This window comes from Silene latifolia, chromosome X (assembly GCF_048544455.1).
Source record: "Silene latifolia isolate original U9 population chromosome X, ASM4854445v1, whole genome shotgun sequence".
NCBI lineage: Eukaryota > Viridiplantae > Streptophyta > Magnoliopsida > Caryophyllales > Caryophyllaceae > Silene > Silene latifolia.
The window spans coordinates 54480707-54505434 of NC_133537.1; the positions used below are offsets into that span (position 1 = coordinate 54480707).

Consider the following 24728-nt stretch of genomic DNA (forward strand, 5'->3'; position numbering starts at 1 on the left):
ATTATTCCAATTAGTTCGTTTTTTGAGGTACGTAATTGGCGTTTTAGTCCCTAAATTTGAATTCGTTGTAACATTACTCTGTTTGTTCTTGTTTCGTTTCTATAATTTGAATTTCATCTTCCTTTTGTTTGTTATTTTCAATTTAATTTTGTGTTTCCTCAAAATTGTGACGTTTTTGTTGTATTTCCAGGTTTTCTTGCTCATTCTTCACAATTATCATATTATTCCAATTATTTCCTTTGTTGTAATACGTAATTCTTTGTTTTTAGATCCTTCGTTTCGACTTCGTTCTTATCTTACCGTTTGTTCTTCTTTTCGTTTATATGCTTTGAATTTCATCTTGATTTATTTGTTATTTTCAGTTTACTTTTGTGCTTCCTTAAAATTTGCACGTTTTTGTTTGATTTCAGATTTTCCTGCTCAAATCTCTGCGTATTCAATCCTCATTGCGATGTCTGGTATGTTATTCTTCTTAATTTTGTACTTTCAGCGTATTCTGAAATCTCTGTGTATTCTCTCTTTATCTTGTGCTTTGACTTTCAATCACATGTTCGTTATACTTTTGGTAAATATTTTTTGTTCATTGACGTTCTTATTTTGCTCAATATGTGATATTGTCTTCTCAATTGGTGATATTGTTTTGTTGATCTGTACCATTGTACAACTGGTGATATTTTTTTCAACTTCATGTGTGATATTTGTTCCAGTGCACGTGATATTGTTTTCCTGGATATGTGATATTGTTCAGGCACTTGTGTGATATTGTTCCTGCAACATTCCTTGTGATATCGTTTTCCATCTCATGTGTGATATTTTTCCCAAACAACGTGATATTGTTTTCCTGGATATGTGATATTGTTCAACCACTTGTGTGATTTTGATTTCCTTCATATCTTTAAGACTTTTTCTTGTTATTTTACATTTTACTTTTCTTGCCAGATCCTACAAATAATGTCACTTCTTCTTCCTGTAATGATCTTCATGTCTCTACCATTACGTCTCGAAGATAGATCGCTATTGTTGATTCTTCACTTACTTTCTCTTGTTGAACCACCTGATGCATCTAGTTCTGCTCCACATGTTGAACAACATTCTGTTCCTTCTCGTGTGCATCAACTACTTTTGGACTCCACACCTGGTGGTAGTGAATTGTGGACAAGGAATGTTGCACCAGAGTTTAAACCTTATATTGGCCAGTTGTTTGGGACGTTGGCAGAAGCTATTAGTTTTTATGATGTGTATGCAGAAGCATGTGGTTTTGAACCTAGGAAGTCTTCTCAAAAAGGGTCATGTCGGTGATGTGAAGTATAAATATGTTGTTTGCAACCGTGAAGGTTTTAGAGATCGTAAGAGGAAGGCTATTGTTTTAGATAGTGGAAAGGAGCAGGCAACTCCCAGGCCTTTTGATATCAGGAACACTAAATTAACTAGGATTGGTTTGTCTTGCTATGATTGAGTTTCGCTATAATGGGGATGGTTATGTTGTTTTTCAGTTTCGTGAGTGGCATAATCACCGTCTTTGTTCACTTAGAAATCAACAGTTCCAAAAAAAACACAGGCACCTCCATCTTTACCATAAAAAGACAATTATTGATCATTCAAGGGTTAATCAAGGGCCAACAAGGGCATTTAGAAATGTCAAGGAATATGTAGATGGCTATGAGAATGTTGGAGCTCAATTGGTTGATTTTAAGAATTTTGGAAGGGATATCAAATGTTTCATAGGAGACCGGGATGCTCAACTGTTTGTTAACTATTTTGAGGATAAACGTGATACCAGTGAAGGTTTTTACTTTGCTTATGAGGTGGATTCTGGTAAATGCTTGGTTCGTGCGTTTTGGTGTGATGCAGAGTCTCGTAGAAACTACGCTTTGTTTGGTGATTACATTACTTACGATCCAACTTACAGTACGAATAAGTATTGTATGCTTTTCACTCCTTTTACTGGCGTAGACCACCACAAAAGGTCAGTTACTTTTGCTTCTGCCTTGCTATTTCATGAGGATGAAGATTCGTTCACGTGGGTCTTTCAAAAGTTCCTTGATGCTATGGGACAGCGAGAGCCACATTGTATAATAACCGATCGGTGTCTTTGGAATAAAGTGGGTTTGCGTCTTTGTTTTCAAACATGCTAAGCGCAGATATTGCATGTGGCATATTATGCAAAAGCTTCGATAAGGTTGGGCTGTAATATCGAAAGAGACCGATTTTGTCACCGTTTGAATGCTATTGTTTGGGATCTTTGAGTTAGAACCTCTTGAATTTGAAGCACAAGTGGTGTTAGTTGGTCAATGAGCATAACTGGAAGGTAATTCCTGGTTGTCAACCATGTTTAGAAAAAGGAGAAAATGGATCCCAGCTTATTTTCGTGATGTTCCTATGGGTTGTCTCTTACGAACAACTCAACGTTCTGAGAGTCAGAATAATTTTTTCAAGCGTTTTGAAAATGCACATGGTACACTTGTTGAATTCTTGATGCGGTTTCAAAGCGCCATTGATGTACAGCGCCATACTCAAAAACAACTTGATAGAGACGATGATTGTACTCTTCCACAATTAGCGACTTCTCTTAAGTTGGAAGCTCATGCTTCAAAGGTTTATACAAATCTTTGCTTTTGCAGATTTTCAAGTAGAAGCTTCTGCTTCTATTTGTTCCCTTAGTGTTGGTGGCTTCACACCACCTGCAAACGGTGTAGAATTAATTGGTATTGCTGATGCCAGAACGCAGAAGACCTACCAAGTTGTCTACAATTCTCTAACGAATGACGCTGAATGTTCTTGCAAGTTGTTCAACAGGAAGGGTATTATTTGTAGACACATTATCTGGGTCTACTCTGGAAAACAAGTACACACTTTGCCCGATAAATACCTTCTTATGCGGTGGACCAAGAATGCACATAAGATCCCTCTTTATGGTCCACATGGTGAGTTAATTGAGGATTTTGATGCCACTGATTTACGAAAGATGGAAATGTGCAAGTTATGGTCAGAGTTCTACGCGACCATCAGTGTGCTCAAGAATGTGTCTACGAAGGACATCACTGATCTTGTTGACACACTTAAACAATTCAGGGTGAAACTCAATCCGCAATCAGAGTCAATGACCAAAGAGCAGGAGTTGGAGATGCTTCTTGGGTGCAGTTCCTCAACTGAGGTGAGGATTCTACCACCTCGTCAGGCAAAGAACAAGGGTAGCGGCAAGCGAATGATCTCCAAAAAGCAACAATGCATAGCTAAAGCGGAGAAACCTAAAAGGCTTTGTCGTAATTGCAAACAAATGGCTCACCATGATAAACGTAACTGTCCTAATGCTTTTGTACCTGATGCCGACAATAAGGTATGTTCACTATGGAAAGTCTATGTATGAAACTTTTTATATATGCTGTATGGTCACGAGTCAGAAACAATATCACATGTTATTTTAAATAATATCACCTCTTATACTAAACAGTATCACTATTTGACGATAACAGAATGTGATCTTATTTGAGGATAACAGAATGTGTCAACACATATGTTTCAACTTTTTAAAATATTTTCCTGGTAATTTTAGAAACAATACCACACCTTATTATAAATAATATCACACCTTATTAGAAATAATATCACACTTTGTAGTACACAGTATGACTGTTTGAGGATAACAGAATGTGATATTGTTTGTAATTGTTCCGAGTTAGAAACAATATCACACTTCATTTGAAATAATATCACTCCTTATATAAACTAATATCACTGTTTCACCTTTTTGTATTTTCGGGGTAGTTCGGATGAGGATGATCTTTGATGATGGTTGATTGGTCGAAGGAGTTTTTGTTGATGGCGCTCATTAATTATAGCAAGAAAAATAGACGACATTCTTTGTGCCTAGTATATTAATATAGACCACAACATTCATTAAAGTATAGATTATACTTTATTTTATATAGAAAATACTCGTACTCGGAGAATATTTGATTATTTTAGTTGTCTCAGTTGTCTTGTTTTTGTATTTTGTGATCTTTGAGAAACAATATCACACCTTACATTTATATATTTCACATGTTACTCTAAACAGTATCACTACATCATAACTACAATATATGCCTTTTGCTTTAAGTTTTTCTCATCTTGTGTTTTGTGTTGTTAAAATATGGCAGTTCATAATATGCTTCTGCATTTTTCTATAACAATATCAACCTGTGTGCACAACAATATCACAACATTGTGAAAACAATATCAACGTAAGATTTAAACTTTCATATTCATAGTGTGATATTGTTTAGTACTCTGTGTGATATTGTTTACCAAACTGTGTGATACTGAGAAGCAATATCAACCTGTGTACACAACAATATCACAACATTCTAAAAACAATATCAACGTGAGATTTAACAATCCATATCCATAGTGATATTTAAAAGTAAACAGTGTGGTATTGTTTTAGCCCTGTGTGATATTGAGAAGCAATATCACAGCAACTATTACACAATATCACACCAAACGTGAAATAATATCACACTTTTAGCAAGAGTTAGATGAGATCCAAAATAGCCATCACTATTTTACCATTATAAAGAGTTACCATTAAATTCCTTGTTCTACTACCATTACATACCATTTAGTTTAATTACAACTTTGTTCTAACAAATATAGTAGTCCTAATTCCTTCCTCAACCTCTACCTCTACTGCGGTTCTTTGGATTTGCAACGGTCTTAATCCTACCACGTTTGTATGTTCTTGTGGGCTCGTACGTACGATCTTCACCATCTTTTCCGGGATCAGCTCCTCTGTAAAGCAAATCCATACCAACAGTCAGTTATTATTTCTGGACACCTTTTGTCCTAATTATTTTCTATCTTTTTGTATATGCAATTGTAAATGGTTTTTACCTTTTCCTAGGAGATTGCCGAAGGATTGGCAATTCTGTGTTAATAATCGGTTTCTTAGTACAATCCTCCTTTCTTTGTTTCCTAACATCTTCTTTATTTGTCTCCTCCACAACAACCTCAGCATTCTCTTTTGTTTGAACTTACGCCATTGGTACTTCCACTTGATGCTTCCCTTTCGCCTTTTCGTTGTTCTTCCTTTGTTGCTTCAATGTCTTCCATATTTCATCCTTCCCATCTGAAAATTCTTTTACCTTTTCGATCAAAGGTGTTCTGTTCTCATTTATGTCGGCTAAAAGCAATCTGCTGCCATTTCTAGCCAGTAGTATCGCCTATACACTTTTTGGTTCAGGTCGGCTTCAAACATTACACCCTCATATCGAATCATGTGCATCATTAAGAAGTTTCCAGACTCAGTATTGTTCATCTCTGTCTTTTGCCAAGGGAAGTTGATGTTGACAACATCAAACGTTATTATATCATCTGCTCTTTCCACGTTCTTCTTCGCTAAGTAGTCACTCATGTGCTCCGCCTACAATATTACGGTTACCCATTAGTGATAATTTCACAAACACAGAAATCCATTATTTCAATGTTAATATACACCAATACTTTAAAGAACTATCAATTACTCATACCACCAAATCTGCAACTTTGTGTATTTGTGTTTGCTCCCGATCACGTACTCTGTGTTGTCCAGCACTTCCACTGTCTCGGTTTTGAAATTTATACAAACACAGAAATAATGTTCTTTCCATACCATTGGAATAAAAACCAGATCTGCTTGCAGGTTACAGGGAACTGTGTTTCTTCTAATGAATTCGTCCCATTCTTCGAACATCTTTTCTTTGACCAATTCCATGTCTCCAGCTCCTTCGGTTTTTATTTCCTGTTTTGAATATATATGTTACAAGTCCTATTTTTGTTTTAAAGAGTGATTATATTTAATCAAACTAAATGGACAGCTTACCATGTGTCGAATCCCAAAAAACATCAAACTTGTTTCACATTTTTCAGTGTGCTCAATATGGTTCAGAATGAGGGACCAACATTCAATCACATTGCTACTGACGTGCTCATTTGGAAGCAACGACAGTATATCGTTTCTGACAAGATATTGATCATTACTGAATTTGGCAACCACCTCACTGCTCCAAACATTAACACAAACCAAATTAAAATTGTGCAGACAATATCACACTTCTCTTAAAACAATATCACATCCCTTAAGAAACAGTATCACAAAAAATAGCAGTTATGACAAATAAAAGTACCATCAAATTTAAATAGTGCAAACAATATCACACTACTCTGAAAACAATATCACACTCTTCAAGAAACAGTATCACAGAAACATACTCTAATGGGAAACTGTGGTCGTCCAATAGGCAGTAGTCAAGCACTTGTTTCCTCATTGTCAACATTTTTGCACACAGTGATTTGTTAGCCTTCATAAACCTTGAGACGACCTCCACGTTAGAATCTGCCACACCACAGTTGTATGTGCTACCAAGGCCATCTGATTTCCCCCTCCTACTGCTTCCCACCACACTTTGGAGAACCATCTTCTACCACACCTACAAAAATATTTATTTTTGTTATTTGAATATATAATGCTTATATATAATTAAAATAAGTCAGTGTTGAAGAAAATAACCTGTTTTTTTTTTGTACAGGAGTTTGAACATTCTTTTTCCCACCTTTCCCTCTCTTTCTTTTGCTTGCTGCTTTCCTCTTTGCTACTAATTTAGGCAACAGTGTCCCTTTGATTGCATTAAGGTTTGTAACCTTCCTCAGGACCTGACTTCTACATTTATTTAAATCGCTCAACACAAGCGTTGCTGCAATCTCCCCCTGTAAATGCCTCTTCTTTTGATCGTTCGGTTCACATTTAAAATCTTCACCCACGAAAAACATCATGTGGAACATCATGAATAATCCACAATCCAGGTTCAACTCTTTTGTTTGCCAATCAAAGGCGACATTTGTCAGCACATAGTCCCGTACTTTCGCCCCACTTGCATAACCTTTACTGTTGAGGTAGTGCCCGTAAAATGACTCCCCGTTTATGTTTATAGAAAATACCTATCAAATTTCATTCTTTAGCTAACAAAAGCATTATATCCTTAGTTCTTATTTTTAAATATAGTACTTACAGTTAAATGAGCAAGGTGTACATGCTCCTCGTCTTCAAAATGATCATAATCTCGGTTGTCCAAGTAGAACATTTTTTCCCTCTTGCTGTCAATACAGACGCAAATGTAGTGGTCTTGATATAACAAAGGTATGAACACCTATAGAAATATTTTATAGAAAATAACACCGTCATTCATGAGACCATAGCATACAATATCACAAGTACTTAGTAACAATATCACAGAATATATAATACAATATCACAACTAAAATAGCTACCTGATTTAGGAAACAATTTCAAGATTACTTACTTCGACAATATCAGATAATTAACTTAACAAGTATTAGATAATTAACTTAACAAAGATCGTAACTAAAAGTACTTTTAAATTCTTACCATATCCGAATTTAAATTCAAATGGTCGTTTATATTGATTTGACCACGTATCCCATGTCCTCCATACGTCTTCCTTTAGTCTTGTCAGTTCATCAACATTTTCTTCATCTACCAATAAGAGTTTCTCCATACCACCCTGTTTGTTTATAACAGAATTGATTAGTCGTGTTGACAGATTTTTCCACGTAATTTAAAACACAAGGAACACATGAGGTTTATGTTTTCCATACCGAGTGGGCAAGGCCATAGAAAATCCTTGTGGGTCTGTTGCTGTCTTTTGGCGCCATTTCAAACTCATTGAGCAATATTGCCCATGCTTCAATAACCACTGCTTCTATTTTAGTGTCGTGCAACAAAGACTCAATATCGCTCTTTGGTATGTTATGGTAAATACCAAAGTCACGAGATAATCTCCCCGTACCATTTTCCAAAAAATTAGCATATTAGTTTTTAAATTATTTTTATGTAATAGATTAATTAATTTCTTATATTCAAAAAATAAACTTACGTCTTCTTAATCGCATGATCTGTAAGGAAGCAATAATCCATTACTTCCTTGCGACGCTTCAAGACAGTCTCAAATAATTGGTCCTGTCTGAACATGAAATCCGAGACAAGTGCAAAGATCCTGTCTGGTAAACCACATCCATAGTACACCCCAAATTATGAGGTACCATATCTGCCGATTCAGGTATTTTGTTCATGCTGTCTGCGTGCAACAAATAGTCATTGATGCTCCACGTTCTCTCTGTTTCCAACTGAACATTTGGAAGAACCTCCTTCTTATGAGACCCCACACTTTTTTCATCATTTTTCTCCCCACCTCTTTTCCGACTCCTCATTCATTTCCGAACCTTCTCAACAGTCTTGGTCCCTCCTAAACCAACATTGATTACACCTTCATCAAGCTGTGTCAACACATCTGTCTCCTCATTTATTTTTCCACACTGTTTTTCATCGTCTTCTTCATTCAGTGTATCACGATTCAACTCTTCAACGGGACTTCTTACTCCTACACCAATACTGGATATAACATCATTCAATTTTGAATTCATGTCATTATCCAGTCCATCATCTTCGTCTTCATCATCACCACTGTCCAAGTTAGTGACATCATTAATATCATCATCCTGTTGTTTGTCATCACATTCCAAGTCATCATCATGCATTCGTAGATCTTTATCTCGTACATCCACCGTATTTTGTGTTCAATTCCTTGTCGCACTTTCAACATTTCACCAAACATCAAATGTTGGCATCCCTTCTTTTGCTTTCTTCACTTCATATGACCTCGCTATCAACATGTCCACCAAGTTATGATACCCAACATCTTTCATGAAAGGCAGCGTTTGAGTCTCTGTTGTACTCTTTTCAGGATTCCCAATTTCTTCTTCCGCACCATCTACCTTCGCACTGATTGTGTAGATGTAGTTGCTTCATCCATTGAACTCTTTGCTTTCATAGTGATCAGTTTTCTCATGTTACGTACATACCTACCTATGAACAATTCATTGTCCCTCTTCATACGTAGATAAATTTCATGAGCACGCTGCCAAATTACAAAATAAATATATTAAACACTAAAATACACTCTTTGATAATAAGAAGAAATGACACAATAATAAGGTTATTTAATATCAACTTTCATAACAATATCACAGCCTATTACAAATAATATCACACTAGTGCAAAAACAATATCATAACAATTTATAAATCAATATCACAACAATCTGTTATTCAATATCATTTGCTTTTCTAAACAATATCACAATTATCAATTAAGAATATCACAATATCATACAATATATCAAACAATATCATATCTAAAATAATTATCAGAGCAAATGCTTTTATTCAATATCAATATCATAATAATATCACAGAAGACTCAAAACAATATCACACTAGTTCAAAAACAATATCACAATAATATTTAAATATCATAGCTAAAATAATTATCAGTCATTAGTGCTTACATCCATTGCCCTTGCTCTGATTTGTTCATCAGTTTCAACACCACTAGGCAACTTCACCATCATATACCCCTCTTTTGTTTCCACTTGACTTCATGATCGACGTCCGAGTCAAGTAATATCTCTGGAGCGTGAAGAATATGGTGTCTTTTTAGGGACTTCTTGTTGACAGATGGGGGTAAGTCTTGAATCTTTGATATTGGAGCATTCCCCAAAGATCCTGTTTTTTCTCATCATCCACTCTCTTTGACAATTTTTTATCGTCCCAATGTTGGATGAGTGGTAAAGTGTGTTCCAAAACATCACCCTTGAAATCAAACCTATGCATATATGCTAGCATAATAACTATTACGCATCCACTAACAGTTGACTTTCCCCCTTCTTTGAACACCCTAACACTTCTAACCATTTCCTCAAATACGTATTCACACCAATCAAATTGGCTTATCCTTGTCACATGCTCAACAGCCTTTACCAGTTTCAAATCCAGAGATTTATTTGAAGACGGTGCTAGGAAAATAGACATGCTGTAAATTACAAACATTCTTTTAAATTCATCCCAAAGATCATTACATTCCATCAGTCTTTCATGCACATCTTTGACCATAATTGGAGTCAAGTACTCTCCAATCCAAACTTTGCCCTCCATGCATTTTTCAGCTTTGTGTCTGTCACGGCGCAGTGGTGTTTCCCATGTGAGCGACGTCCACTTTCCCACCTTGTCGAGGAAGTTGAAATATGTCATGCACATCGTCTTTCGTCAACAGGAAATCAAATTTCTTTGTTTTGAACATGTTGCTTGTGTGATCAAATGCCTTCAAGAAGCATTTTTAATTCCATGTGGAATTTTTGTTAGTTTCAACTCTAACAATCCACCAAAGCCAACATCGTAAAAAGCTTGACCTTCCTTTGTTCTTCATTTAAGTTTGCAATCAACTCAACCAATTTCAGTGGCCTACATTTAGTTTGAAACGGTTGCACCTTCTTCTTTTTGACCTCAGGCTGCTCTACCTCTTCATCCTGTACCACCAATTCGGCATCTTTGTTTCTATCAGTCTTTGATTTCTTTTTTGATGGTTGGCCGTTTTTTTTGTTGACGGCAGGATGCTCTTCAATTTCATCCTGTAACACCATTTCGTCAGCTTTACTTTTATTTTCATTACCATTTTTGACCTCTTGCTTGGTTGTTCAACCTCATCATTTTTTGATCTCCTCTTTCTCGTGTATGTTTTTTCAGGTTGTTTTGAAGTTGTCAAGTCCATTCTCATTTGAATCAATATCACTCTTCATTAGACATAATTTCACACCTTATTCAAAACAACATCACTATTGTATGTCCTTTGGTAATAAGTATTTTAAAAGGAGTATACGATTTTGTATTTTTGTAAACACTATCAATAATAGAACTACACAAAATTCATGAAGTTTCAAATTACCACTAATATTCAGATTCAATATCGGACCATACAAGTAACAAGATTACAAGTTTGTCTTCCTCATTGCCAACACATATATCAACGTTATTCATTGTATCGAACGAAACTCTCAATTCATGGACCTCATTGTCAAACAAATTCAATTCAATGTTATGAAATTGTACTCGTTCACATTTAACCAAACGTTTAACCCTAATTTTCGCGATTCAAACAATTTGCAACCGTTTTTTTGACAAATTCACAATTTCGAACTTTCAATTTCACAATCAAACAGTGTTCAAACGAATAATTAAACGGTTTATTATGTTAAACAGTTTTTTAAGCCGTTTTAACCCTAATTTTTCACAATTAAACAATGTCGAACTTTGAATATCACAAATAAACAATGGAACAGTGTTTAAACATAAATTTCTTCATTGAATATGTTAAAACCTATTCTTAATTGATAAAAAAAAGATTTAAATACTTATTATGCATTTCGAACAATGTCGAACCCTAATTTTTCGCGATCGCACAATATTCAACGCTAATTTAGCGAGATTTAAAGAGGAAAATATGCAATTTCAATCAGAATAGAAAACATTCAATTAACAACTACGAAGTTGTACAATTATATGAAAATGATTGGAAATTAACGAAGTTTATCAATAATTTTGATACTTAAACTAACAAATACTCGATTTTAACAATGATTTCACTAAAATTGAAATCCTCGAGAGAATTAAGACAGTAAATTGTACCGATTTTCGGTGAAAATGCAATTGAATTCAACAATGATTACTATTTTCCCGTAATTTGTTGTTGATTCGCGTTAATAATCGGGAATTTTAGTGGTTTTTTGAGTTTTTAGAGAGAGAAAGTGAGAAGTTGAAAAAAACATTTGTGCGGTTATGAATTTGAAAAGGCGTGCGTGTCTGTTTTGTTACCTTTTTTTTACGTGATATTGTTTAGTTTAATGCGCGATATTGTATCCGTTACTCAATCCTCAAATATTTAGGGTTCTCACGGATCCCGACTATATATATATATATATATATATATATATATATATATATATATATATATATATATATATATATATATATATATATATATATATATATATATATCGTTCTTCGACCGTGTTGATTATAATTATTGTAGTTCACTAATATAGTTCACATAAAAGGTGATAGATAATAAATCGACAAGACCTTTCACATATTTAAAATTGAGATTAGCCTTTCCAAATAGTAGGACCCATGAATCCCTTTGACATTTGAGGTAGATTCGATTTCCCGTGGTACTTTCATTTTTCATCGGGTAAGTGGGTAATAACAAGTTATTAAACGCGAAATTTGGTTGGTCTCAACTGGACATGAAGAATAGTCTTATGTTCCGAGGCTAGAGATGAACTTAAGGTAATTTCATCGACCGAGAGTTCTAATTGTAGAATCGGTTAAGGAGTTAACCCACCGAGTTATATTAGTGAGGGATATATCGGTTTCGCGTTCCCGAGTTAATATGGATTTGGATCTCGGAATCATTTATATAATTGGGTGGAGGTCATTATTTAAATGCTAAAACATGCTAAAATATTTTCATATATTAACGATGAATGTTTATTTTCCCACTATTTCGTTGTTTTATGTTGTTCTTTATCATTTCTCGTATTAATATACGATATCAATTCGATTGTAACAGGAGTCTCTGCTAAACCAATATTACTAACGACAAATATAATCTCTTTCTAAATCCTCATATGAACCGTTTAAATAGGGCATGAACTAGTTCTATAGGAATCGTTCTATTCCATAGAACTCTAGAGGAGTTTTCCTATGTCATATAAGATTAGCATCTTAAAATTCCTAACATGTCTATGTATGATTTCTTGTGAAGAAATATGACTAGAGGTAATGATTAGTCAAAATATGTTTTGATAATTCTTCTATGCATCAATGGTTCAAAAGTCTTATTTCTCAACCTAAACACTTGTCATCAAGCACTTAAGTTGTTAAGAACATGACAATGTTAAATTGGTAAATTGATTTGTTAGAAATTTTGACTGACCAAATACCACAATAAAGTTCATCCTTGTGAAGGATTAACTAGGAATTTATATGAAGATAAGTCTTCATCAAGTAGACATTCTTAAAATGAGTGGGAGCAATAAGAAGTAAGTACCTATCTTAATCATTAAGGATAGAAATAGGTTCGAAAGAGAAGGTGTTAGACACTTAAATACATACAAACCCCAATAAGTAAAGATCAAAGAAGTTGGTCGTGTAACTCCAAAATATTCCTTCCTGAATATCTATGACATTGACATTGCATTCTTGCTAATTACCACATCATAAGTATTTGATACAAATTTGTGAATCATGTTAGAAATTGCCACATTTCATGATTATGAAATATGGCAAAAGGATGTCAAAACCACCTTTCTAAATGGGTATTTAGAGGAGGATGTGTTCATAACACTATCCGAGGGTTTTGTAAATCCTTAGAATCCTAACATTGAATAATCGTATGATGACTAGAATGAATGAAATTGATATGAATGGAACTAGGGTAGTTACCATTTCATCCATGAACATATGAATGTTGTAGTGTACTCATTTTAGTTTTGTATTTAGAATTGTATCTCAATAATTGTTATAATATACACCAACTCTAAATAAGAATATAATTCAAGTTTTTGTAGAAAAACGCAAAGGGTTCCACTATTATGCAAGTAAAACAAGCGTTGTGCCCTTATATACCACGATTAAGTTTATGGTGAGACCATGCAAGTCAAGGTAATTATATTCAAACTAAAAAAATAAATGTCATATATGCAAGACTCAAGTTGGTGACCCCAATCATTTCTCAATTCTTGATTGAAAATTGCATTTAGAAACTAGTTTTGACTAGTGTCCCAAACCATTTGATTGGGAATCTCTTGGTGTATGCAAATCTTGTATTCAATGCAAGATTAATTCATGACTTCTTTCTAGAAAAGAATTATGAATAGAACAAGATATTCGCCCCATTTACACTTTGAAGTGTATGGTCGAATACAATTTCAATCAGAAAAGGTTATTACTTCTTCATCTCTTCTACCAACGAACTAGGTAGATACTTGGTATCCACTTAATGAGGTAAGAAAAGAAATTCTTTGAATAAGTTCAATGAATGTTTAAAAGGCATTAAAACTTAGAGATTATATAATCAAAGTATTATTACGTTGTTAAGGTTGGAAAAATAAAGTAATGACTTTTATTTACACCAAATAGAGTGTGATATGGTATCACAAGATCACTTTCATATAAGCAACCTATAAAGATAAGGTGTGTTATAAGGATACAAAGAATCCTATACGATATGATTGAATCTTTACTATAAAGTTGAAAGTAGTTTCTATCACAATTTGTCTAATATTTATTTATTCCACTAAAACAAAACATAGTTAAAGAAATCAAGTACAATCCATATATGATATGATTAGGCATGATACCTAAGTTGTAGCTTGTTTCAGAAGAAAGCATGTGGCTTTGTAACCCAACTATCACGAGAATAACAGGTTTGTGGCTCGTGATGCTGTCTTTTGAGAAAAGAGGATTATTTCTTAAAGACAGAGTGGGAGAAAATGTGGAAGACCCACAAACTGAGAATAAGACGTAAGAAGATGTTCCTTCTTGGTCAAAATTGGTAGAAATCTATTCGAAACTTAAGTTAATAGGAGTCATGTTACCTTTTGAAAGTAACGAACCTGTAACTTATTAAGATGCTTTATCTAGTCTCAACTCCATAAGAGTCCGAAGTAAGCATAAACATGAAAATGTTTATTTAGCTTGGTTGGTTGGTGGCAAAGGGTTTTTTCACGCAACAACAACGTTTCATTGTATTCGGATATGATTTGATATAGTTGGATTTTAAAATAACCTTGCATGAGTTTTGTAAATCACAACTATCCAAAGGTAGGTTACAAACTTAAGAAGAAATCTTAAGTAGAAGTTAAGGAGTTGAATTATATGTTTTTTGATCATGTGATAAACATGTCTCGAATTGTCGAGTAGTTCTGTTTATACATGTAGTTTAGTGGAAGTAATGTGGTGTTACTAGTCTAATATGTAAGGGACATATTGATCATTGTGAATGAAAAACGACTTAGGAGAAGAATAATACATCTCTATGATATCTAGTTCGACGGATATTAGCATAAAGTTAATATTCTTATGTTAATAAGAATCTTGACAAGTTCAAAGGTCTTGAACATGTAGAAATTGAATCCACATGCTTTCGCTGCGGGATTAATTCATTACGCTAAGATGTATCACCATTCTTAAACTTCGTATACTTGGAGTATGACGAGATGTTACAAATCGAATCTTTGAGAGAAGTCTATATATAGCCACATAGTTCATTAGTTTGTACTCAGGAAGTACTAAAGATATGAAGCTAAGGATTAGAAATCAGACGGATTTATGTGCAAGGAGTTACACAAAAACCATATTCTAAAACACATAAGGATGGTTAGAGAACCATCTTGGCTATGTTATTTAAGGAGGATATCTGCTAGAAGCGTCCTAGGTAGTTGAACAATGAGATATACACAACAGAAATTGAGTACACTTGTAATAATGAGATATGCAAGAAGTTTGGGATTCGGTTTTGTGAATTGGAGGAACTATTGTAGTTCGTTCCAATAACCAAAGGTCCTACCCCTACACACTGTGAGGAGAGTGGGGGTTATTCAAAGGCAAGAAAGCCTATGTCCAGATTGGATCTTGACACGTACTCAAAGAAGTTCTTATAATGCTAGATTATACACAAGAATGGGAAATAGTATATAGTAAGGTTAGGGAAAGTGCAAAGTGTTGCTAAAACTTGCTAACCAAGGCCTCTTCATAGGCTAAGTATGATAAGTCATGCCATTTCAATTGAGTTGAGATGTATAGTTATATACAATGTGAAGTATGGATTATAGATTATGTAGTAATTGATATGGTATCAATTTTACATATGTGATAATGCATTCATCGTTTGAGTTTTATTAAAAAAAAAACTCTTTTCGTTAATACTTTGTTTTTCCAAATGGGTTGTCGAGACAATGTTAAACCCTATTTAAGTGAACAGGATTAACATAGTATTGGCCCCTAGTTGCTTATATGAGGTGACGTCTCCAAGAGACTAGAGTGTGATGCGATTGATGACAAGTTTAAATGCCATAGAGTCATAAGGAATGACTAGTCGATCACATAGGCAGACTGTATGGGACACTCTGTTGGGAAGTGACCGCTTATAGAGTTCTGGAAACTTTTATATAGCCTGGTCGTGGCAAGAGCTGCTATTGTATTCTTTTGAGTTAATTCTTTGACTAGAGACTGTTCGCCCAAGTTGGCACAATTTATGAGTGACTTTAAGTTATGCTCTACGACTTTCGTAAATGAGGTAAAATGGGCATCTCTTGGGTCATGATGAGCTGTGGCTATACAAAAGGAATAGCGTGATAGGAATTGTCCACCCCGTTGTCAGGGTTATTTAAAATCTCAAGGCCACTCGAGGAGTAGTGAACTGGAAATGTGTGGCCACGCTCGGAAGGTATCTACGGTAGATAATTACGGTCAGACAGTTACTCTCCAGATCGAGGAAACCACTCTAGATATGATCAAATGCAAGTACGACCTGCAAGTCACCTTGCATTGAGTGGCAGATGATGTAATAGGACAAGAGAATTGGTGACGCATACTTGTCTCGGACAAGTAGGAGATTGTTGGAGTATGTGTCCTCAACAATAGTGCCATCACATTATTGAAACTCATGATAAGAATACGTAAGGGATGATTCAATATATATATAGTCAACTGATTAACCTAAATCGGTAATGATTGGCTAACTAGAGTTTGACATTACTGTCGTTTGACGGTGGTTGTCAGTTGATCCCTTAAGGTCACACCTAAAGGACGATACCCACAATTGTAAAGTTAATCGATTGTATAACGATACAGATTGATTAAATCCTTAAATTGAACAAATTGATATATAAGAGAGAATATTACAACTTATTGTAATATGATTAAATAAGATTCAATTTAGTAATTAATATGTTATATTACTAAAATTGATTATTGTTTATGAAACAATTAAGACAAGAATGAATGGTTAATTATAATTACAAAATATTGTGAATTATATTAACATGACCCATTTTATACACACGTTGTTATGAATTACTAGATAATTTATAATATGTAATTTAATTAATTTATATAATGATATTTAATTGTTAAATATGCATTAATATAATTAATTACATGACTACATGCTACATGTGACATGTTGTGTGTGACAATTGACATTTGACAAAATAAAATGGATTTCCATTTTATGAAATGGACCGAAAATGGAAGGGGTATTAGGGATTGTGAGGTATTTATTTTAATTATAAAACTAGACACCATCATAACCTACTTACTAGACATGCATGCCTATGTTTTAGATAAGAAAAACAAAAAGAAAATGCCATGCATTGGACTTGGTTCTACCTCCCAACCGGTACCACCCCACCAAAAAAAGAACAAGTTTCTCTTATAGTTTTTCATTATTCATTCTTATCATATGATGTTTTTTCTATTCTTCCTCCTTCTCTCAAAAAGGGAACATAAATTAGTTTATGTAAAATTTGTTCTATAATTTCTAATACATCAAAAATATATTACTAGAAGTAGTAATCCTAATATTAGAAATTAATTTAAGGTAACTAATATTATTATCTAGTTAGTAATAATATTAGTAATGTGGGATAATCTTAGTGCAACTAAGAGGAGGTGTTCACATCTTTGAACCTATGGAGTTTTGGAGGATCATCCCATGTTAGTGAGCTCAAGAACAAGCATAGGAAGGTGTCCTTGCTTGTGCCCATTTCCGTCTCATCACCATTGTAAGAAAACCGTTTTCTCCTCATTCTTCTTTTAAGTTATGCATGCACTAGATTCACAAAGACTAAATCAATGGTTAATTTAGATATAATTAAACTGAGTTTAATTAAAAGGGAAATGAATCCTTTCAGTAAGATCCTAGTACAGTTTTTGTATTGTTTCGTTGATTTTGGTTTAAGCCCTAATTGGGTAGATTGGGGGTTTTGGGTGTATTGTTGGTTTAGATGGTGATTGTATGATTGTGTGATTGATAGGAGGTGAATTCGCAGAGGAACGTTTCTGATTCGTTGTTGTGACGATTGTGGTGCTTGCATTTCCAGGTAGGGTTTCCTACTCAGTTATTGTTTACATGTATATTAGATGGTTGATTGGTTTTTGATGGTTGGTTGATGTCATTTATCTATATCGTATTGTTTTGGTAGTTGTTGATGTTTTAGTTGGTTGTTGTTGATTGTTTGTGGTTTGCGAGGTGCGCCCTCGGCTGAGTGGAGTCACTTGTGGGAGTGGCTTCACGCCCTTGATTCGGCTCTTGTGGAACCCGCCACAAGAGGGTATGCGCACATTAAGGAACATGGGTTTTTGCTCGGTAAAGATGAGCGGGGCTTTGGTGGGAACGACTGCGGCCCCCCACTGGCGGTGTGGATTACTGGTTGCGGCCATAATCTGGCAGGGCTAGTCCTTCAGGATAGTCAGGTGATTGGTGATGTGACGGTGTTGGAGCATTGTGTTTGTGTATTGATGTTGTATTGCCTTATATTATGTATACAGTAACTGACCCCGTTTAATTGTTTTAAAAACTGTGGTGATCCATTCGGGGATGGTGAGCAGTTATGACTTGGATGCGCGAAGGATTAGCTGGGCTTGAGTCACCACGAGTCAGCTAGAAGTCTTCCACTTCCGCTGTTGTGTCGAACATTTTGTTTTATTTAGTTGGTTTGGTTTTTGGAACAGTTTTATCGTACTCTTATCAATTTGGTTTTGGCATGTAATCACTTTAAACTTATTTATTTAAAGTACGTTCTTTGATAGTTTATTTGATATTCATTACCTCGGGTAACCGAGATGGTAGCACTCTCATACATTAAGTGGTATTTGTAATACCCCGGCCCAAACCGGGTCGGTAGAGGTTACTCTTGATAACTCATCAGGCTGTGTACATGGCCCACAGATCAACACGGGTCCTTTATAGCGCATTTTGTCCTCACTCATGCGCATCTCGGGAACCTTCTCAGGAGATCGCCCATCCTAAGATTATTCCCAGCCAAGGACGCTTAACTGTAGAGTTCTTTTGCATGGATGACCATAAAATAAAGTGCACTTTGTTGATATGAGTAGTACGTCTAATCTCTATAAGCACTAGTCATTTAAGCCTATCACTAGACCTCTTCAATTAACGTGGGGTGTTACATCTTGGTAAGGCACCTTGGTGTATGAGGGTGTTACAAAGTGGTATCAGAGTGACGATTTTGGAACCTGTAACTAATGAATCCAATGAACTTAGAGAGTCAAACTAAAATGAACCCGGGTAGGAGTTCTTAGGAGCTAATGCAAAGACTTGGAGACGTCCTAAAGTCGCGAACTTGCCATACAACTTTGAATCGGTCACTATGGGGTGTCATGGGATCGCTACTTGTTCACTGTTGTTTCATATGCATGTGTTGGATGAAGTGTGTGGTTGAATGCATGAATTGGTTGGAAAAGATGAAAGTAGTAATTGCATGAGGATATGGAATTTATTTTTGGAGCATGTCAATGTGACGAAGTGAATTTATGTTGTGGTTATATTAGTAACATGTGATTCGGGGATGTAATATTATACATTTATGATTTTGTTTACGTAAAGTTATAAAAATATGCGGGTAGTATATAAATGATAAGTTGAATAATGTATGAGCATGATGGATGTTATTGTTTGGGTTTTGTAGATAGTAACATGAGGTTAGGGATACTGGTTTTACGAGTATGAAGTTGGATTTGTTTGCTTTGTTTTTGTTTAAGTTGTTTGGAAGGAAAATCAAGTAGTTATGTTGTCCGATTATAGAGAAGTTGTCTTTAAATTGTTATAACTTGAGATGCGTATATGATATTAATGTGATTCCACTTGTAGGTGATAGCTTGTTCTTTTACGATTCTAACAATATGTTACACGCTCAAAATGACCAAGAAACGAGTGAGATATGACTGTTTTATGAAAATTGGACAGTGCTGAGAACTGCGTATGGTACTCGACCGAGTAGCCTTTACTCGATCGAGTAAACCTCTTGGTACTCGATCGAGTAACCCTTTTAATTTATTATACGTGCTTATTGAAGAGTCTATCACACCCGAAATACTCGAGGGGGGGGGGGGGGAATTGAGTATTTAAAAAATTTATGCCTACTTTTTATTTTATATCAAAGTAATTAATTACTTAAAGTTTATTGATTAAACTTTAACTAATTAACTAAGTGATTATGAACGTAATGAAATGGACGAAAAGAAAAACTGCAAGGACACACGATATTTAAAGTGGTTCAGCTTCACACGTTGAAGCCTACGTCCACTATTCTCGATTAATAATTTTAGTACCTTTCTCCGGATTACAAAATTATCAACCCAACTCGTATAACTAACTCTAGTCATAACTCAATTGAATATCACTAGATATTCGGTTTTGACTATCTTAAGTTACTAAGAAAGCATTTGATTGTTCTTCTAAGTGTTCACACAATTGAACGAGTAAGAATCAATATGAAGTACTATTATCTTGTAACGTAACCTTATGAATAATAAGCAATTTTAAGAGCACGACTTTTCGCAAGGATTTTCAAATGCAAAACAATAAAAGCTAACTGATTAAAATTAAACTCAAAATTGTTTGCAAGAGATTTTAATATTTCGAAAAACTTGTTTCAAATGAAGAATGATCATGTGTATTTATAGTAGAAGAAAGGAATAGGGTTTTGTACGAAACCCTAGAAGTGTCGTGAGGTAGGTAGTTTATTTCGCAAGAAATAAATCTCTATCTCTTTCCTAATTTAATCCAAGATAATTTAGTTTAAGTAAATAAGAGAAAAGTAAATCTTATTTTTTATAACTATATCTTTAAGATTTTCAGATAAGTAAACAAATTAAATCAAGTATATATTTAAGATATGAGAATATCTTATAAAAATATAAGCTAAAATTAATTAGATAGATTACTTGTACTAGAGAACTTGTGAAACCTAACGGCTTAAAGCCAACGCCCGAAATCCTAGGTCTGTGTCCATCTAGATGAAAATCCTTCTACTTGGATTAGGGTTAGGTTAAATAAACTAGCAAACCCTAGGTAGCATGACGACCCATAAGTCGTTTTACTAACCAATAGAGAAATGCAAGTTATTGTTAGGTTCATATACCTACTATTAGACTCCTCTAATAGTGAACTAATTAACTTCTTAATTATTTGTTCTTTAGATCTAGTGCATGCATAACAAAATAAGAGATTTATAAGGAAAAAAAATGTCCCTTACATTGTAAAATACTTCGAAATATAGGGCACAACTAAGGCCACCTTCCTTATTTGTTCTTGAGCTTAAAAAGATGGACGATCCTCCAAAAATCCCAATGTAGAGATTCTTATTTCGATTTCACCCAAGATTCAACCCAAAAATTCCTACTAATATTAACTAGATATGTAGTAGAAATACTTCCTTAATATTACAAATATTTCTAGTATTACAACTACTAGTAATAGTTGGAGAGTATTAGTGTTTGAGAGTTGTATGAAGATTTTTGCATGTGAGGAGAAATGAGCATAAAAACAAGCATGAGTAAGAGTGGAAAAATGAGCAACAAGTGCTCCCTATTTGAAGAGCAAAACCGGTTGCCCTCTCATCATGAGGGAATCTTTTTCCTCTTGTTTTACTTGTTTGTATAGCATAGGTAGAGTGTTGTAAGTAGTAGGATGATTAAAGCTTATGTGATATGTCACTATCACACTCTTCTCAACCAAAAGTAGCATCTTTTGCTCTTCTTTGGCCGGTAATATGGAGCCTTTTAGGTCCATTTTTGCCTTTTGTCATTTGTCCCACAAATGCTTATAAGTCATATGTTTAACTATCTTACTTAATTAATTATTAATGTAATCATTTAACAGTTAAATATTACAATTAATAATATAATATACACTTCACTTTTGAGTAGTATACTACCATTATATCAATATATAATGGGTCCTACAATTGCTAGTTAGTTAAAATTACAACTCTTTGTAACTTTAAATAACCAATTACCTCAACCTCAAAACTTATATAAAACCTCAACTAATTCAGTAACTTAACATTTAATTACTAAATTAAATCTTATTTAATAATATTACAATAAGACGTAAAATCCAACTCACGTAATTAAGAAATTAATTAATCTGTATCGTATACAATTAATTAAATATCTATTTGGGCCTCATCCTATTGGTGTGACCTAAAGGGATCAACTGACCACCACCGTCATACGATAGTAATGTCAAACTCTAGTTAGCCAATCATTACCGATTAATGTTGATCAGTTGACTATAAAATGAATCATCCCTTTCGTATTCTTAATATGAGATTTAATTGTGATATTAAATCATGTGATCGAACTATTGTTGAGGACACATATTACAACAATATCCCACTTGTCCGAGACAAGTGTACATCACCAATTCTCTTGTCCTATTACAATCTCCCTTTCAATGCAAGGTGTCTCGCAGGTCGTAATTGCACTTGATCATATCTTGAGTGGTTTTCTCGATCTGGAGTGTAACTGTCTGACAGGAATTATCTATCGTAGATACCTTCCGAGCGTGGCCACGCATTTCCAGTTTACTACTCCTCGAGTGGCCTTGAGATTTCAAACAACCCAGACAAGGGGTGGACAATTCCTAGCGCACTATTCCTTTTGTTCAGCCACAGTTCATCATAACCCAAAATATACCCATTTGACCTTGTGGACATGGCCACCTACATGCCAAGCCGATCAGTTGGGCGTATAACGGTCTTTTGAAAGCCACGCTCGGCGGCGTAAAAATGCTTTCGACCGGATCGTTTTAGATCGGTCGGTTTCGTCTCGGCAAGGGTCTCGAAACGATTAGAGATGTTCGGAGTCGCCACCAAGCATTTGTGGGATGCTTGGAACCCGTTCGAATCCACTTTATACTCCGGTCAAACGAAGCACAATGCAGTGTTTGACATAGGTACTAAAGATAAGGAATCGTCCCTCTTTAGCATCATATCTTTAGAATGACTCTCGTACGCCCTGGATAAGGTCGTCCACTATCCAAAGTTTCCGAGTAAGAGGTGAAGGTACGTATTGGGAAGCCCTTTAATTAGACACCCAATCCCGCCCGCGGTAGCGGCCTCTACTGATCGATCTTAGTTGGTTGAATGCAAAAATTGATAAAACGGTTTAAATGCATGAATGCGCATCCAATAGTTTAAACCTAACATGTGAGAGCTTTCTAAGTCGGTTGATTTAATCCGAATATCAAGTATAAGATGTCGAGTTTGATTTATGGTTGATTTGCATGCAAGACGGAAATTAAACATCCATTTACCAAATTAGGTTTATGGTGCATAACGTGATCCATTTGTCTTAGTAAGACGTTTTGCAAATACGATATTTGAATGAGCGAATTAGTCGTCTGATCCGTCCTATATTCCAGTTAGCCGGAGTCGGGAACGTCCTAGACCAATGCTGGAAGGGGAACAGACCCTGCATCAGGCAGCCAGAAGAGGCGCGAGCCTATTGGCGATGTAAGGGGGTCTCCCCTGGTTTGAAAATAGAAAAAGAAGTGGCATGTTTAGGCGTGGGTCAGTCAACGGTATATGACGTGTTCTGACCATTGAAAAACATTTATAAAACGTGTTGAAAAATGGGTATTTGACCCGTTTTGGTTTGAAAAGGCCGTTTAGGCCGCTTTTGTGTTGATTTTAAGAACGAGACTTGAATAATCGTCATTGTTTTGATGATATTCGATGTCGGGTTCGACTTTGCAAGCTTGACATGAATAGTTTTGAAAATGATTATGAACTAATTGTTTTAAGTTCATTTGAATATAATTAGTCAATATTCATCATCGTACTCGGGTTAAAATCCGACATGGTATGTAGAACCAAGGATGGCTTTGTATTGGTGACTAATACATTTATTTTGAAAATGTAAAGAAATGATGAAAGGCTTTAAAATACCTTTTAAATGTAATTAACCAAATATTATCACTGAAACACGGATTAAACCGTCATGGTATTAAGGACCAAGGGTGAAAAATGTTTTATGGTTAAAAACTTGTAAAAATGGTTTGAAAATACTTGAAATGGTAAAAACCGATTACAAATATGAAATAAAAATAAAGGAAAAGAAGAGGCCAAACACGGATTTGACGTAGGGCTGGGCAGGGTGCTTTAGGCGCGAGCCTATGTGCTACGTAAGTAGCCTTTGTCTCAACCAAAAAGTCCGGTTTTGGCTCATTCTTCCCATGTTTTGGACCATGTTATGCATGATTTAGCATGTTATTGTCATGAAACAAGTGAAAACATGATAAAAGAAGATTTTTACACCCTCATACTTACATGATTGGCTTATGGCGAGAAACCGACGTAAGTGTATCAACTCGTTTGGTCGGAAAAGACTCGGTTTAAAACCGTTTTAGTAAGTAAAAAGAGTGTTTTATTAAGTTTAGTGATGGTGTAGTGGTCGAGATGGTCGTTCAAGTGATTTAATGCACGATAACGGTACCGAACAATGTGTAAGGCTCGTGTTTATGATCGCTAGGTCGTAAACACCTGTCGGATTGTGACTTAGGAAGTCGAGTCAACAATTTTAAGGGAGAAAAGAGGGGGCGGACACTCGCGTAAGTTCTCAAATGGTGGCATTTGAGGGGTATTTATAGGAGAATGAGTGGTTGTGTGAGTTTTGAGCGACGTGGCCACCTAGGCTGCTCAAAGAGGCTCGAGCCACGTCGCACGTCTTCGAGGTGTCTTGTCGCTTTCACACAAATGCAATCATGATTTGTT

At 35.0% G+C, this 24728-nt stretch overlaps 1 protein-coding gene across 1 annotated transcript; it reads left to right on the top strand.

Annotated features, from left to right (window-relative positions):
• The first annotated feature begins 951 nt into the window (after positions 1-951).
• Positions 952-4169, top strand: LOC141617383 (uncharacterized). The gene is made up of 5 exons (XM_074434568.1): positions 952-1252; positions 1335-1387; positions 1494-2070; positions 2622-3337; positions 4140-4169. Exons 1-5 carry the CDS (start codon positions 952-954, stop codon positions 4167-4169), a joined length of 1677 nt encoding a protein of 558 aa, XP_074290669.1.
• The last annotated feature ends 20559 nt before the right edge of the window (positions 4170-24728 follow it).